Source organism: Vombatus ursinus, unplaced genomic scaffold (assembly GCF_900497805.2).
Source record: "Vombatus ursinus unplaced genomic scaffold, bare-nosed wombat genome assembly UNPS02014812.1, whole genome shotgun sequence".
NCBI classification, from domain to species: Eukaryota; Metazoa; Chordata; class Mammalia; order Diprotodontia; family Vombatidae; genus Vombatus; species Vombatus ursinus.
Genome location: NW_020954590.1, coordinates 63,018,145 through 63,031,446, shown reverse-complemented (window position 1 = coordinate 63,031,446; position 13,302 = coordinate 63,018,145). Strand labels below are relative to the sequence as shown.

The 13,302-nt window shown below is 37.9% G+C and overlaps 1 protein-coding gene across 1 annotated transcript in view; it reads right to left on the bottom strand.

The window, feature by feature from the left end:
* The window catches only part of LOC114053974 (meprin A subunit beta-like), a 57,565-nt gene that overhangs the window by 5,179 nt on the left and 39,084 nt on the right, over window positions 1–13,302 (bottom strand). The window contains 3 exon segments of the mRNA XM_027877089.1: window positions 4,787–4,919; window positions 8,969–9,165; window positions 12,753–13,185. Of these exon segments, the coding sequence (XP_027732890.1) occupies window positions 4,787–4,919; window positions 8,969–9,165; window positions 12,753–13,185 (763 nt within the window).

The following is a 13,302-nucleotide window of genomic DNA, read 5'->3' as shown; positions in this document are numbered from 1 at the left end:
GAGAGGGTTGGAATATGATATTCCCAAAGAGTTGTGATTACAACTAATAACAACCTACCCAGCAAAACTGGGTATAATCTTTCAAGGGAAAGAATATAATGAAACAGAGGATGTTCAAGGATTTCTGAAGAAAAGACCAGAGTTGAATAGGAAATTTGACTTTGAAATATAAGACTCAAGAGAAGCATAAAAAGGTAAACATGAAAGAGAAATCATAAAGGAATCAATAAGGTTGAAATGTTTACCTTTCTATAGGGGAAGCTGAGACATATCTTCTAAGAATTTTTACCATTATTAGGGCAGTTAGAATTAGTCCATTTCAAAAGGGAATGTGGGAATGAGTTGATTATGTTGGGATGATGTAAAAAAATACAAATGAGAAAAAGGGATACTTTGAAAGAGGGAAGGAGAGGAAGAATGGAGAAAATTATCTCATATAAAAGAGGTACACAAGGAAGATCTTTTACAATGGAGGGGAAAATGTTAGAGTAACAGGTGGGCAACTCTTGAACCTCACTCACATGAAATTGGTTCAAAAAAGAAAAATATAAAAACATACTCAATTGGTCATTGAAATCTATCTAACCCAACAGGGAAGTAGGAGGGCAAAGTGGAGGGGGGGGGGTTATAAGAGGGAGGGCAGATAAAAAAAACAATCATCAGAAGCAAGAAAGACTTGAGAGGGGTACAGGATAAAAAGAGAGATAGAAGGATAAACAGAAGAAAACGAGATAAAAGGAAATGCAAAGTTAATAATCATAACAGTGAATGTGAATGGGATGAACTCATTAAATGGAAGCAAATAGTAGAATGAATCAGAAATCAGAACCCAACAACATGTTGTTTACAAGATTACACACTTGAAACAGAGAGACATACACAGAATTAAAATAAGGGGCTGAAGGAGAATCTATTATGCTTCAGCCGGAGTGAAAAAAAAATACAGGGATAGCAATTATGATCTCAGGCAAAGCAAAAGCAAAAATGGACCTAGTTAAAAGTGATAAGCAAGGAGCCTACATCTTGCTAAAATGAACCATAAAAATGAAGTAATATCAATATTTATATAAACACCAAGTGGCAAATTCTTAATAAAAATGTACTGGGGAGGGGGACTCAACTTTCCCCTCTCAGAAATAGATAAATCTAAGCATAAAATAAATAAGACAGAAGTCAAGTCGATGAATAGAATCTTGGAAAAGTTAGATATGATAGACCTTTGGCAAAAACTGGTTGGAAATAGAAAGCAGTCACCTTTTTCTCAGCTGAATACTGGAGTTGTTTGCCATATCCTTCTCTAGCTCATTTTACAGATGAAGAAACTGAGGTAAACAGGATGAAGCTACTTCCCAGGGTCACACAACTAATAAGTGTCTGAGGCCAGATTTTAACTCAGGTCTTCCTGATTCCAGGCTTGGTACCCTTTCTACTGAGCCACCCAGCTGCCCATTAGGTTTAGCCTAAAGCTACTTTTTTTTCCATGGAAGTATTGCACAGATAGCCCCAGTGGGGGTCTTAGGTGTTCACTCTCAAAATGCAGATATTGGTCCCAATTCTGTTGTCAGCTGACCATGTGAACTTGGATAATTCTCAACTCTCCTGAGTCTCTTTTCTATCATTTCTAAAATGGGAATAAAAAAGTCATTTCACTTTAAGGGGAATTCTATATGTTGGAGACACATTGAAAAGGAGAGAGGGAGGGGGAGAGAGGGAGAGAGAGAGAGAGAGAGAGAGACAGAGAGACAGACTATGCTGGGATGAGGGATGTTTTAATGTTTTCCATATTCCTGCATTGGAGTCCTTCAATATCTTATTGTAGCATGAAGGCAGCCTTGAGTTCTATACTAATGGAACACTAGCTCTGACTGGGCTTTGGTGAAGGTCTCTTCAGCTGTCATCCAAGAAGGAGCCAAATTAAGTTCTGAGAGGCCCATGGGTCAGGCTGGGCAACAGGTGTTAAATATTTTTGGACATAGGATTTCACAACTAATAGAAGGGTTGGGATCTGCAATGGACAAGTGTGTCTGGGATATGCTTCTAAATGTGTAAATGATTCTCCAGGGGGGAAAAAAAGTATTCATGACACACTTTAAAATTTAAACTGCATTTTTAACATTTTCTCCATTATTTTCTTATGTCTAGACAATCGTCATGGCAATAAAGCAAATCCTGAAATGCTCAGTCATTTTTTCAGTTGTGTCTGATTCTCTGTGACTCCATTTGGGGTTTTCCTGGCAAAGATGCTGGAGTGATTTGCCATTTCCTTCTCTATCTGATTTTACAGCTGAGGAAACTGAGGCAAACAGTGTTAAGTGACTTGCCCAGGTCACTTCCAGCTAGTAAAAGTGTCTGAGACCAGATTTGAACTCACAAAGATGGATCTTCCTGACTGCAGGTCAAGTACTCTGCCCACTGCACCATCAAGCCTCTCTTCCTGATTTATAGTGTTTGCCAATTTCCAAGGTGTAAATGCTCACACTGAAAATTTAACCATCAGCTCTCAAGAACAGGTACCAGCTGACTCAAGTATGCCCCTGGTTGTATCTTACATCAGGGAAACAGTGGATACTTTAAGTATTGTTATTAACAGTGTTATCATTATCAAGGAGAAGTGGTGTACTTGAGGAAACTGAATGAAGAGCAAATTAAAAGACCACTTGTTTTGTGTGAAAGGAGTTAGTTTTCATCACAAATTTTGGGTCAAGCAAGGTAACTGTTGAAGGTATTGTGGTAGCTGTGAATGAGGGATGATGATAGGATCATAGATTTAGAGCTAAGAAAGACCTTAGATGTCATTTAATCCAACCCTTCATTTTTCAGTTAGGAAAACTGAGGGCTAACCATTAGAAAATAAACTCATTGTGAGTAGTGATCATTTCATTCTTTGTACTTGCATCTTCATCTCCAAGCAGAGTGCACCTTGGGAAATGAGAGGCCAGGAAAAGTAGATAGGAAGAGCCAGTTATTTCCATTAACAAGGAAAGCTAGAGGAGCAGCCACGTGCCACAGTGGGTAAAGAACCAGGGTTGGAATCAGGAAGATCTGAGTTCAGATCTGACCCCAGTCATGACAAAGAGGAAAAAAGGAATTCCCTCCCCCTTCCCATTTAAAAAAGGAATAATAAATATTTGTGCAGCCAATTGCACAGTTTACCTCACAGGATTATTGTAAGGAAAGTACCTAAGGAACTTTAAAATAGTCTATACTATAAATGTGAGTTATTATTCATCTTCAATCAAGCATTTATTAAATATCTATTATCTTTTGGATATTGTGTTCATTGTTAGGGATACAAAACAAAAGCAAGAACAGCCCCTACCCTCAAGGAGCTTACATTCTAATATGGGAAATAATATACAAAAAAATAGGGATCTGCAAGATACATAGAATAGTTGGAGGTAAGCTTAAAGGAGAAGGCTTTATGAGTTGGGTGAACAGGAAAAGACCTGTAAAAGACACCCTTTGAGCTGAGTCTTGAAGGAAGCTGTGGCATTAGAAGAGGTAGCAAATGAGTAGGGAAAGCATTCCAACCGTGGGTGACAGCCTATACTACCAAGTCATGGAGATGAGAGATGCAGTATTGTGTGTGAGGAACAGCAAGCAGACCAGCATGATTAGATCAGAGAGTGTGTACAGGAGTGCAATGTGTAAGAGTGAAAAGCTAGGAAGGGGCCAGGTTACGAAGAGCTTAAAATGCTAAACAAAGGACTTTATATTTGAGCGTGGATATAATAAAGAGCCATTGGAGTTTATTTAAGTGGGGCACCATAACATGGTCAGACCTACGCTTTAGGAATATCACTTGGCAGCTGAGTATGGAGAGAATTAAGTTAGGAATACCAATTAGGAGGTGACTGCAACAGTCCAGGCAAGAGAGGATCAAAGTCTGAACTAGTATGGCAGGGGGATGTGAGGGGGATGTATACTGGTGACGTTGTGAAGGTAGAAAAGACAAAATTTGGCAACTGATTAGATATATACAGTGAGTAAGAGTGAGGACCAAGGATGAAACTATGGTTGAGAACCTGGGTACCTGGATATATATATGTATATATATATATATATATATATATATAAAATATATGTGTGTGTGTATGTGTATGTATATGTTTATGTGTATATGTATATGTGTATATATTGTGTATGTATATATATAGTGTATGTATGTGTGTATATATATATAGAGAGAGAGAGAGAGAGCACTTCACCAAATTTACAAAGCATTTTACAGACATTATTACATCTGGGCCTCTGTAGGCCTGTTAGGCAAACACCATTGACATTATTATCTCCAAGAAAGAGATTCAGAGATTCAGTGACTTGCCCTGGGTGGTAGCCAGTAAGTATCAGAGGTAAGAATTGAATTGAAGTCTTCTAGACTCAATGCCCAAAACTCTATTCACTATGCAAATAATGGTATTCCATTAGAATTCAGGCAATGTCATTATTCTCATTACTAGTCATAAAAGGACATAAAATGAACTACAGTGCAAAGGCAACTGCAATGGGAAGCACACTTTATTTGGAATCAGAGGATTTTCATTCATATCCTGGATCCTCTTCTATCTGTGGGACCTCTCAGAGAGTTGAATTCAATGACACCTCAGGTCCTTTTCAGCTCTAAGTCCGTGATCATAAGATTCTAGAAATGTTCTATGGGCAGCATTGTGAAGATTACAGGCAGGGGAATAAACCTTTCCCCAACTTCCAAACCTCTTTTTTTGGTAACTGAAGACACTTCATAAAGATCAAAGTATGCCCGGAGATACTAAAGCTCTCTTCTTACCTGCATTCTGCTTTGTCATTATGGATAACACAGATGTCATCATTCTCACAGATGAATCCTTCACAGACACATGAGTTAGGTTCTGATGTCATAGGAATAGATGATGACTCAGTGAAAAAGAGATGTGATATATCTAAAGGAGAAAAGGGTACATAGATGGAGGTTGGTTTTTGTTTTAATAACCATGAAATGTTAAGTTTTAGGATTGTGGGTGTGACAAAGCCCTTAGAGTCCTGTAGAAACTGAGGTTGAATCAATCAGTCAGCAATCATTGATTAATATTAAGCACTTAGTTTGTGCTAGCCATGGTGCTAAGTGCCAAGGATACAAAGAAAGGAAAAAAAATAACCTGTCCCTGCCCTCAAGGTGTGTCCATTCTAAAGGAATTGACAGCAATAACTAAATGCATAGAAGATATAAACAGAGTAGGTAAAAGATAAACTGAAGGGTGAGGTGATAGCAGCTAAATTTCCCATCACTGGAGGTCTTCAAGGGGAGGTCTTCAATGACTACTTTATGGGGATATTGTAGAAGATGTGGACATTCTGATGCAGAAAGACATGCTGTATATTTTAGGAGGTTTCAGAGCAGAGAAACTGGCATAGTTAAGTCTCAGAGCTCAGAGTTAACACATTTTACTTGATTTTATTAATTAATCAGAAAGCACCTGTGTCTTAAGCATCTACTATGTGACAGGCACATAGATAAAAATATATAAAACACAAAAATAAAACTATAATTGTGTGATTAATACAGGACCTGGCAGAATTGATGATACTGTCACTTTTATGGTCTATAGAAATATGTATGTCTCTCCATAAGAATAGGACAATGCTAAAAGATGCATGACAAGGGATGTAATCTGGTTTTCCTTCTATCAAATATACAAAAATCAAAATTTCCAACACTATATACTGGGCCATCTGCTATCACAAGACTTCTTCTCAACTCTTAAACTCCTAAGTCAGAGAAAACAAAGACTAGACCGTGTTAGAGCCAGGGACCTTAAGTTATAGAGAGTTCCATATCCTTCATTTTACAGATGAAGAAACTGAGGCCTAGACAGAGCTCAAGGTATGGTAGGTGATTTGGTGTAGACCTAGAGTTGTGTAAGTATACAAGGCTCACAGTGAGCCAACTTCTTCTACTAATACAGATTGACAACTATTCTTTACAGATGAGGAAACTGAGGCCTGGAGATGGCCCAAGGTGAGTGGGGTGATTTGGTATAGATCTGTAATTTCATTAGTATACATAGTTTACAGTGAAGAAATTCCTTCTACAACATAAATGGACAATTATTCTCTAATTTATAGTCTTGGAGAGATCCCTGGACCACTGAGAGGTCAAGGACTTTGTCCAGGATTGCATGGTCAGTATGTGTAGGAAGTGGTACTTGAACTCAGATCATCCTGACTCTGATACAAGTTCTCTAGACTCTATGCCACACTGCTTCTCATGAGGTACGCTTAACATGAAAAAAAATATAGCTCTAATTAACAAAATGAGAATTATTGAAATTAAAATATGAAATATACTCTGATGCATTATTATGGTACAGAGCTGATCCAGGATAGTCAAAGGCACCATAAGTAAAGTATGAGCTCTGGCAGGTCCAGGGGTTTCCTGGAGCTACCTCAAACTTGCTCACAAGAACTGATTGTTAAATTTTCAAGATAGCATTTACACTTTGAAAAACAGCAAATGCTGCAAATCAGGGTATGATTTACAGCTTTATTGACTATTTAAGAAAGTAATAGAAAGATATTAATAATTAAAATTAAACTTAAAAGTCTGTCTTGTATGCATTTTTTTCTGCAGAGCCAGTTGCTAAGTATTCATCAGCACACCACTGGTCTTACCTAGTTGAAAAGGTTTCCATTGGGTTCTTTGCCTCAGACCCAACCTAGCTAAACTTGAAGAAGTTCAGCATCAAAGACTAAGCAAGAAGTAATGATTTTCTTGGAACAGAAACCCATGAAATCATATACTAAGCGATGTGGTGGTTACAATTCAGGTCAATGGAGAGAGTGTACCCATCAAGCTAAAATCATGGACCTTTTGAAGTACTGATATGCATTGCCACAGCTCAACTGTTTTAAGAAATAAATGGATAATTTTTACTGCTAGAAATTTATGCAAAGAAATACACCCACCCACATACCCATACCCATACACAAATACATACACACACAACTTCCATAAATAACAATGCTGAAAAACAAAACCAAAAAAAATCTATAAAGCTTACTTTAAAAAAAAAAGGAATGAATTATCTGGGCTTTGGGTGACTTTAATGGAATTTAAACCTTTTTGTGTCTCAGACCTCTTTGGAAATTTGAAGAAGCCTATGGACCATTTCTCAGAATGCTTTTAAATGAATAAAATAAAATTACATAGGATTACAAATGAAAACAGTTACATTGAAATACAGTTATCAAAATCTTTTTAAAAAAAAAGTCACAAGCCCCTGATTTAGAACCACTTTTGTTTCAGGTTTCAGTTGTTTTGGTTTGTTTTCTTAAGGCATAAAATATATCATGAAACATGTGTGACATATTTTCCCTTCTTTTCTTCTGAATCTTTCTACGATAAACCTAAGACAGTCTCTCTCCATCTTTATGTGTGTCCTCTGAGACAGGATAATCAAGAATCACAACTAGCTAATAAAATAGATATCACAGAACTTTGTTGGTAAAAAGTACCTTAGAGATCATCCAGCGATAGGAAACCTGCAGCCTCAAGGCCACATGTGGCCTTCTTGGTCCTTGGGTGTGGCGTTTTGACTGAGTCCGACTTTTATAGAACAAATCTTTTTATTAAGGGAATTTATTCTGTGAAGTTTAGATTCAATCAAAGGGCCACACTTGAGGACCTAGAGGGCCACATGTGGCCTTGAGTCCGCAAGTTCCCCACCCCTGAATCTAGTCTAACTTTCTTATGTTATAAGGTTGAGTCCTAGAGAAGTGTGCTATGAAGTCACATGGAGAGTTAGTAGCAGAGGTGAGACTAGAACCCAGGAGTAATGACTCTCAGGCCAGGGGTCTTTCTGATATGCAGTCTCATGTCCCAGTCGATTAGCTGGAAGATAGGTATAAGTTGGACATGGTTCTTCCACACTGTCATAAACAGCTGAGTGTATGGAAATATCTCTTGCCTTCCCACCTCTAACCTCCACTTTTATGAACTCATCTTATATACCTGAAAATAGAAAATAGAAACTCACAGTAAGTCATGTACTGTCATACAAAGAAAAAATATTCTTTCAACAAAGCCTAGTAGGAAGAGATAGAAAGAGAAATTCCATTTAAAATAATTGTAGACAATATAAAATATTTGGGAAACTACCTGCCAAGAAAATGCAGGAACTACATGGTCACAACTACAAAACATTTTTCACACAAGTAAAGACAGATTTAAATAACTGGAGAAATATCAATTGCTCATGAGTAGGCTAAGTCAATATGATAAAAATGACAGTTGTAACTAAATTAATTTACTTACACAGTGTCATATCAATCAAACTACCAAAAATTATTTTACAGAGCTAGAAAAAAATAACAAAATTTATCTGGGAGAACAGAAAGTCAAAAATTTTGAGGGAATTGATGAAAAAAATATGAAGGAAGACAGCCTAGCAATACCAGGTTTCAAACTATATTACAGAACAGTAATCATTAAAACATTCTGGTACTAAGAAAAAGAGTGGTGGATCGGTGGAGTAGATTAGATACACAAAACATAGTTCTAAATTACCACAGTAATCTAGTGTTTGATAAACCCAAAGATCCAAGTTTTTTGGGACAAGAACTCTATATTTGATAAAATTTGCTGGGAAACCTGGAGATCAGCTTGGCAGAAATTAAGTATGGTCCAACAACTCACACCAGGTCACACAGTGGGTATATATTTAAACTTGAAGGTTGATAACTAGTACAAATTAGGAGAGCATGGAAAAATTGTACTCTCTACCTTGTATAATATATAATTATGTTTTATATGATTTCACATGTATAATTTATTTGACATTTCTTGCTTTTACACTGGATGTGGGAGGGATGAGAGGGAAGGAAAGAACATGAAACTCAAAAAAAAATTTTATGAATTTTTAAAATAAATAAATTTACTTAAAAAGAAAAAGAAAAGCATTCTGTACAGGAAAGTCACCTTGTGTTGACATACCTTCCACAGTCAGAAGGATGTAAACAGTATCTCCTTTGATAAAATCTCTGTTTCACGTCCTTTGGTGGGTTATATAGGCTCTGGTTCCATATCCCCAACCTCTGCTATATGATGTTCCATTGGGGAATGTTGCCATCACTCCTACTTTGGAGGGCTTGTCCCAAAAAAAGGTTTGATTTCCATTACCTGAAAAAGCACTTTATATTTATGGGTCATGTCCAGTAAGGTCAGGTTTTCGTGAGATTGGAACAAACAAGCCATGGTACAATGGTATAAGCATGACATGCGAATACGTGGTGTTTATATCCAGGGATACTTTCTCTTCCAGGTCTGTGAAGCTTGTTATTGCATTCTTAATGCTAAAGGAATACATAGTAGACAGAGGCCCAATGATCACCAGTGTGGTGTAACTGGAAAAGTGACAAAAATCCTAACCCTAAATATCTGTTTCACAGACCTGTTGTAATTCCCACCATTGGAATTTTTAGAGATTTTCTTGTTCATTTTAAATGCATTAAGAGCATATTGTATCTGGATAGAGCAACACATTAATAGAGATTACTTTAATATATTTAGTTAAATTAGTTAGATTAATTGAATGTCATTTGCTGGGAAATAAAGTCTTGAAGGAATCTCACATCAAGAAAGAAGTACAGCATGTCAATGAGGCCTGGAAGTAGGGGACCCAAGTCAGCCAAGGGCAATCATAGAACATTAGGAGAGGCCCAAAAGGGGCTCTGGAGAGAGAGAAAGGAGGGAGAGATTATTCAGAAGATAAACTTTGCTTAACTTCACAATTCTGCCTGTGCTACTTCCATCTTCCCCAAGATATTCAAAAATGAAAAAAAAACAAACAAACCAGAGAGCCCAGCGATTCCTATGGAGTCTGCTGAAGAGAAGAAAAGAGGCTATTTCCTACTTATATGCTTGTTTCTGAACTGGCTGAAGGAATTACTGAAATACACTCAGATGCTCAAAAAAGAGGTAACTGTTTGACTTATGGCTTTGTTCCGGCTAGATATTTTTCAAATTGCACCAGAACCACCTCTATTCCTAAAGCATGGAATGCTTGCACTATATTATACAGTATTGGATCAGAAGCTACTATATTTAGAACCAGAAGGGATCTTAGAGAAGGTGTCTTCCGACCCCTTCATTCTAAGAATGGGGAAACTGAGGCCCAGAAAGATAATATAATTTACCCAGGATCTTACAGAGAATGTTGTTTCTATTATGCCTTACGTTCTGAACCAAATATTACCATTTTAGTTCCTTAGCAAAATGGGTTGAGGAAATCACAGAGGAATCAATACTGACTCCATGGAAGACAGTTCCATTCTTTTCTCTGTGGCTCTACAGACGGCTCATTCTGCTTAGACTGTCAGCTGACCCTGTCATCTTGCCCTGTACTCAGAGTCCAGGGCTACGTAGCAAAGGCTCATGGGAGGAGTTTGAGGGAGGTGCTGTTTTCTGACAGAATGTCACAACTCAATATCTCCAGGTAATTCTTCAATGTAATTTGAGAAAGAATGATTTCCAAAGAATGACTTCAGGACATCATTTCCAGAGGGGCCTGAGCCATGCTCACTTCACTCCTGTCTCTGCTATCTCTCCAAACTTCTTTACTTCCTCCTCAGTCATCTTGTCTGCCTGGTATACTTTCTTCTCCCCACACCGTGCTGTAGTTCCTATTCAGTACTGTCATTTCCATTGGAATGGAAGCTCTTGGCAGTGAGGACTTTCTTGTTTGCTTGCATTTGTATCCCCAGCTCTTCCTACCATGCTTGGTACATATAAGTGCTTATGTGCTCTATCTGCCTACTTATACATCTATCTGTCTATCTATCTTTCTATCTATTTATCTATCTCTCTATCTTTCTATTTAAGACCTTAGCTTAAAAGGTCAAGGTCTTCACTGCATCTGGGCCATCACCAGTCTTTCTGACATATGTCTTGCCACTGGACCTCAAATGACTCGAAGAAAGAGTGAAACTGGTGACTTTGCACAGCCTTGCCTCACTTAAATCCAATTCACTTGCAAGTCAAGGTATCACTCTCCTGATGTCATTGGTCCTTTTCAAGAACAAAGGACAAACAACAATCTGTGAGTAGTAGTAGCTGCCCCACTGAGGACTCCACTGGCCACTTCCAGTTGGGCAATGCTGCTCTTTCCTTACTTCCTTGGTTCCTTCCTTTCTTTCTTTCTTCTTTCCTTCTTCTTCTCCCTTTGTCTGAGGAGTCACACACTTACATGTGGGTGCTCTGTCCAAAGGAATATAAATTTTGATCACTTATCCTTCTCAAGATATGTTGGAGCTTGAGGGCTAGATTTTTTTTCTTCCCTACTTATTTATTCTAGCATTGGTTTTTTTTCCTGAAAAACTGGATAATTAACTCTTTTGTCTTATGTAGTTTTCATTTATGATTTCTTGAAATATAGCTCTGAAAAACCAGGCTTTGATAAAGTCCATTGGGCTTTATTATATAAATGGAGACACTTGACTATGCCTTTAAACCCAAATCACTCTGGTTCTCACTGACTGGCCAATAATAGGTCCCAGTCAAAGCCCCATTTGGTCATTGTTTAGATTCTGATGGCTCAGAGTGAGTGTAAATAGCAATTGTTTCTGTTCTGGCCAGAAATCTTGAGGGTCTTCCCCTCCCAGACTGATTCTTTTGAGAAAGCAAACTAGGCCATCTTTTGCCTCAATTCTTACATATCTTTTAATCACTGAATGGGTGTTGCCTCAGACAAACTGAGACCTGGGAAAGACCTTAGGTTAAAAAGGCCAAGGTCTTCCACTGCATCTGATGCTGTTGCCAGTCATCCTGACCTATGTGTTAGCACTGGACTCGGAAAGACTCTGGAGGAGAGAGTGAGGCTTTGCACCATTCTCCCTTACTTAAATCCAATTCATTTTCAAGTCAAGACATCAACCTCCTGATGTTATTGGCCCTCTTTGACAATGAAGAACAAAACAACAACAAGTCTGTCTGGCTGGCTATCTATGGTGAGGGAGACTTCTACATGTGGGTTCTGCACATTTATCTCCCTCTAAGGTTACCATGTTTCTTATATGCTCTATTTCAGAAGTTCAACCTTTTCACAATAAATTTCAAAATTCAGGCTCACAATAATTCTTTGGGAAACACTCTTCTTTTCTCCTTACCAAGCCCCTACAGTGTACAGTAAAAAAAATCATAAAGTAAGAAGTTCAATTCCTAAATACTGTTCCTTTTCAGGAACTAGAAAACGGACATGATAGTCACAGTATAGACCAATCTTTAAGAACTTTTCATTGAGTCATTATAATTTATTCCTATTTTTTCAATGTCACTGTTTCACCTGTTGAACCTGCTTAAGCTGTTCATTCATTCAGCAATCTTTTATTAGGAAGTTCTCTCCTATTCAAGAATTGAATAATACCACTATCATAACCACCATCATGGTGTAACCAGGGTAGTTGGGTAGCACAAAGAACAGGAGTGGGACATAAGTCAGAGGCTGAGAATTATTTGGGGGAAAGGATTATCCTTTGAATCAGCCCATACTTTTTATGTGGCCAAGCTTCTCATTCCAAGTTTCTCTATTGGAGCTTTTACTGCTCTCCTTTTCCAAAGACTATGGAATCCTATACCAGACCCATTGGTGGTCACTATTAAATGATAAGCAATCTAGCTCCATTTTCATCCTTTTTCTCTTCCTTCTTTTCCCTTCCCTCCCTCCCCAGCTTTCCAGTGAAAAGACATATTGTGTCAGGAATAAAGAAAAAAATTGACAAACCAGATTTTTTTAAATGGATCTGTAGTAACACTCCTCTGGTTGGACATACGGAGATGAATATCAGGATTTTGATCCAATAGTGCCATTGTGGCTTGTTGCCATGGACATGACCACTGCAATTTTTCATCATTGGTTCTAGAGATCAGGGAGAAAAATATCCCTATATGCTTCCGATTGTTTAGCTCCAACCGAATGTGAAAGGTGTAGCCTGTAGGAGAATAAAATGGAGGGCTAAAAATGATTCTCCTTGAGCTAATGAGTTGCATGAAATTGCTTATCTTCCAAATGTGATGAGGACAGTGTGTTTCTGAAAGGTTGATGTCACCAATGGAGAGACCACCAGCTGATGTGCCAACACCTCGAGTTCTTTCAGTACCATTGGTGGTAACTGTCAATGGTACATAATGCAGTTGCCAGTTCCCAATGGGTGCATCTGTAATGGAAGAGAAATACTGGCTTTTTAAAGTCAATTACTGGGCCAATTACTAATGAACAAAAACAGTTCATAGCTTCCACGACTAAATGTTAGGTCATAAGTCAATAAGTTTCT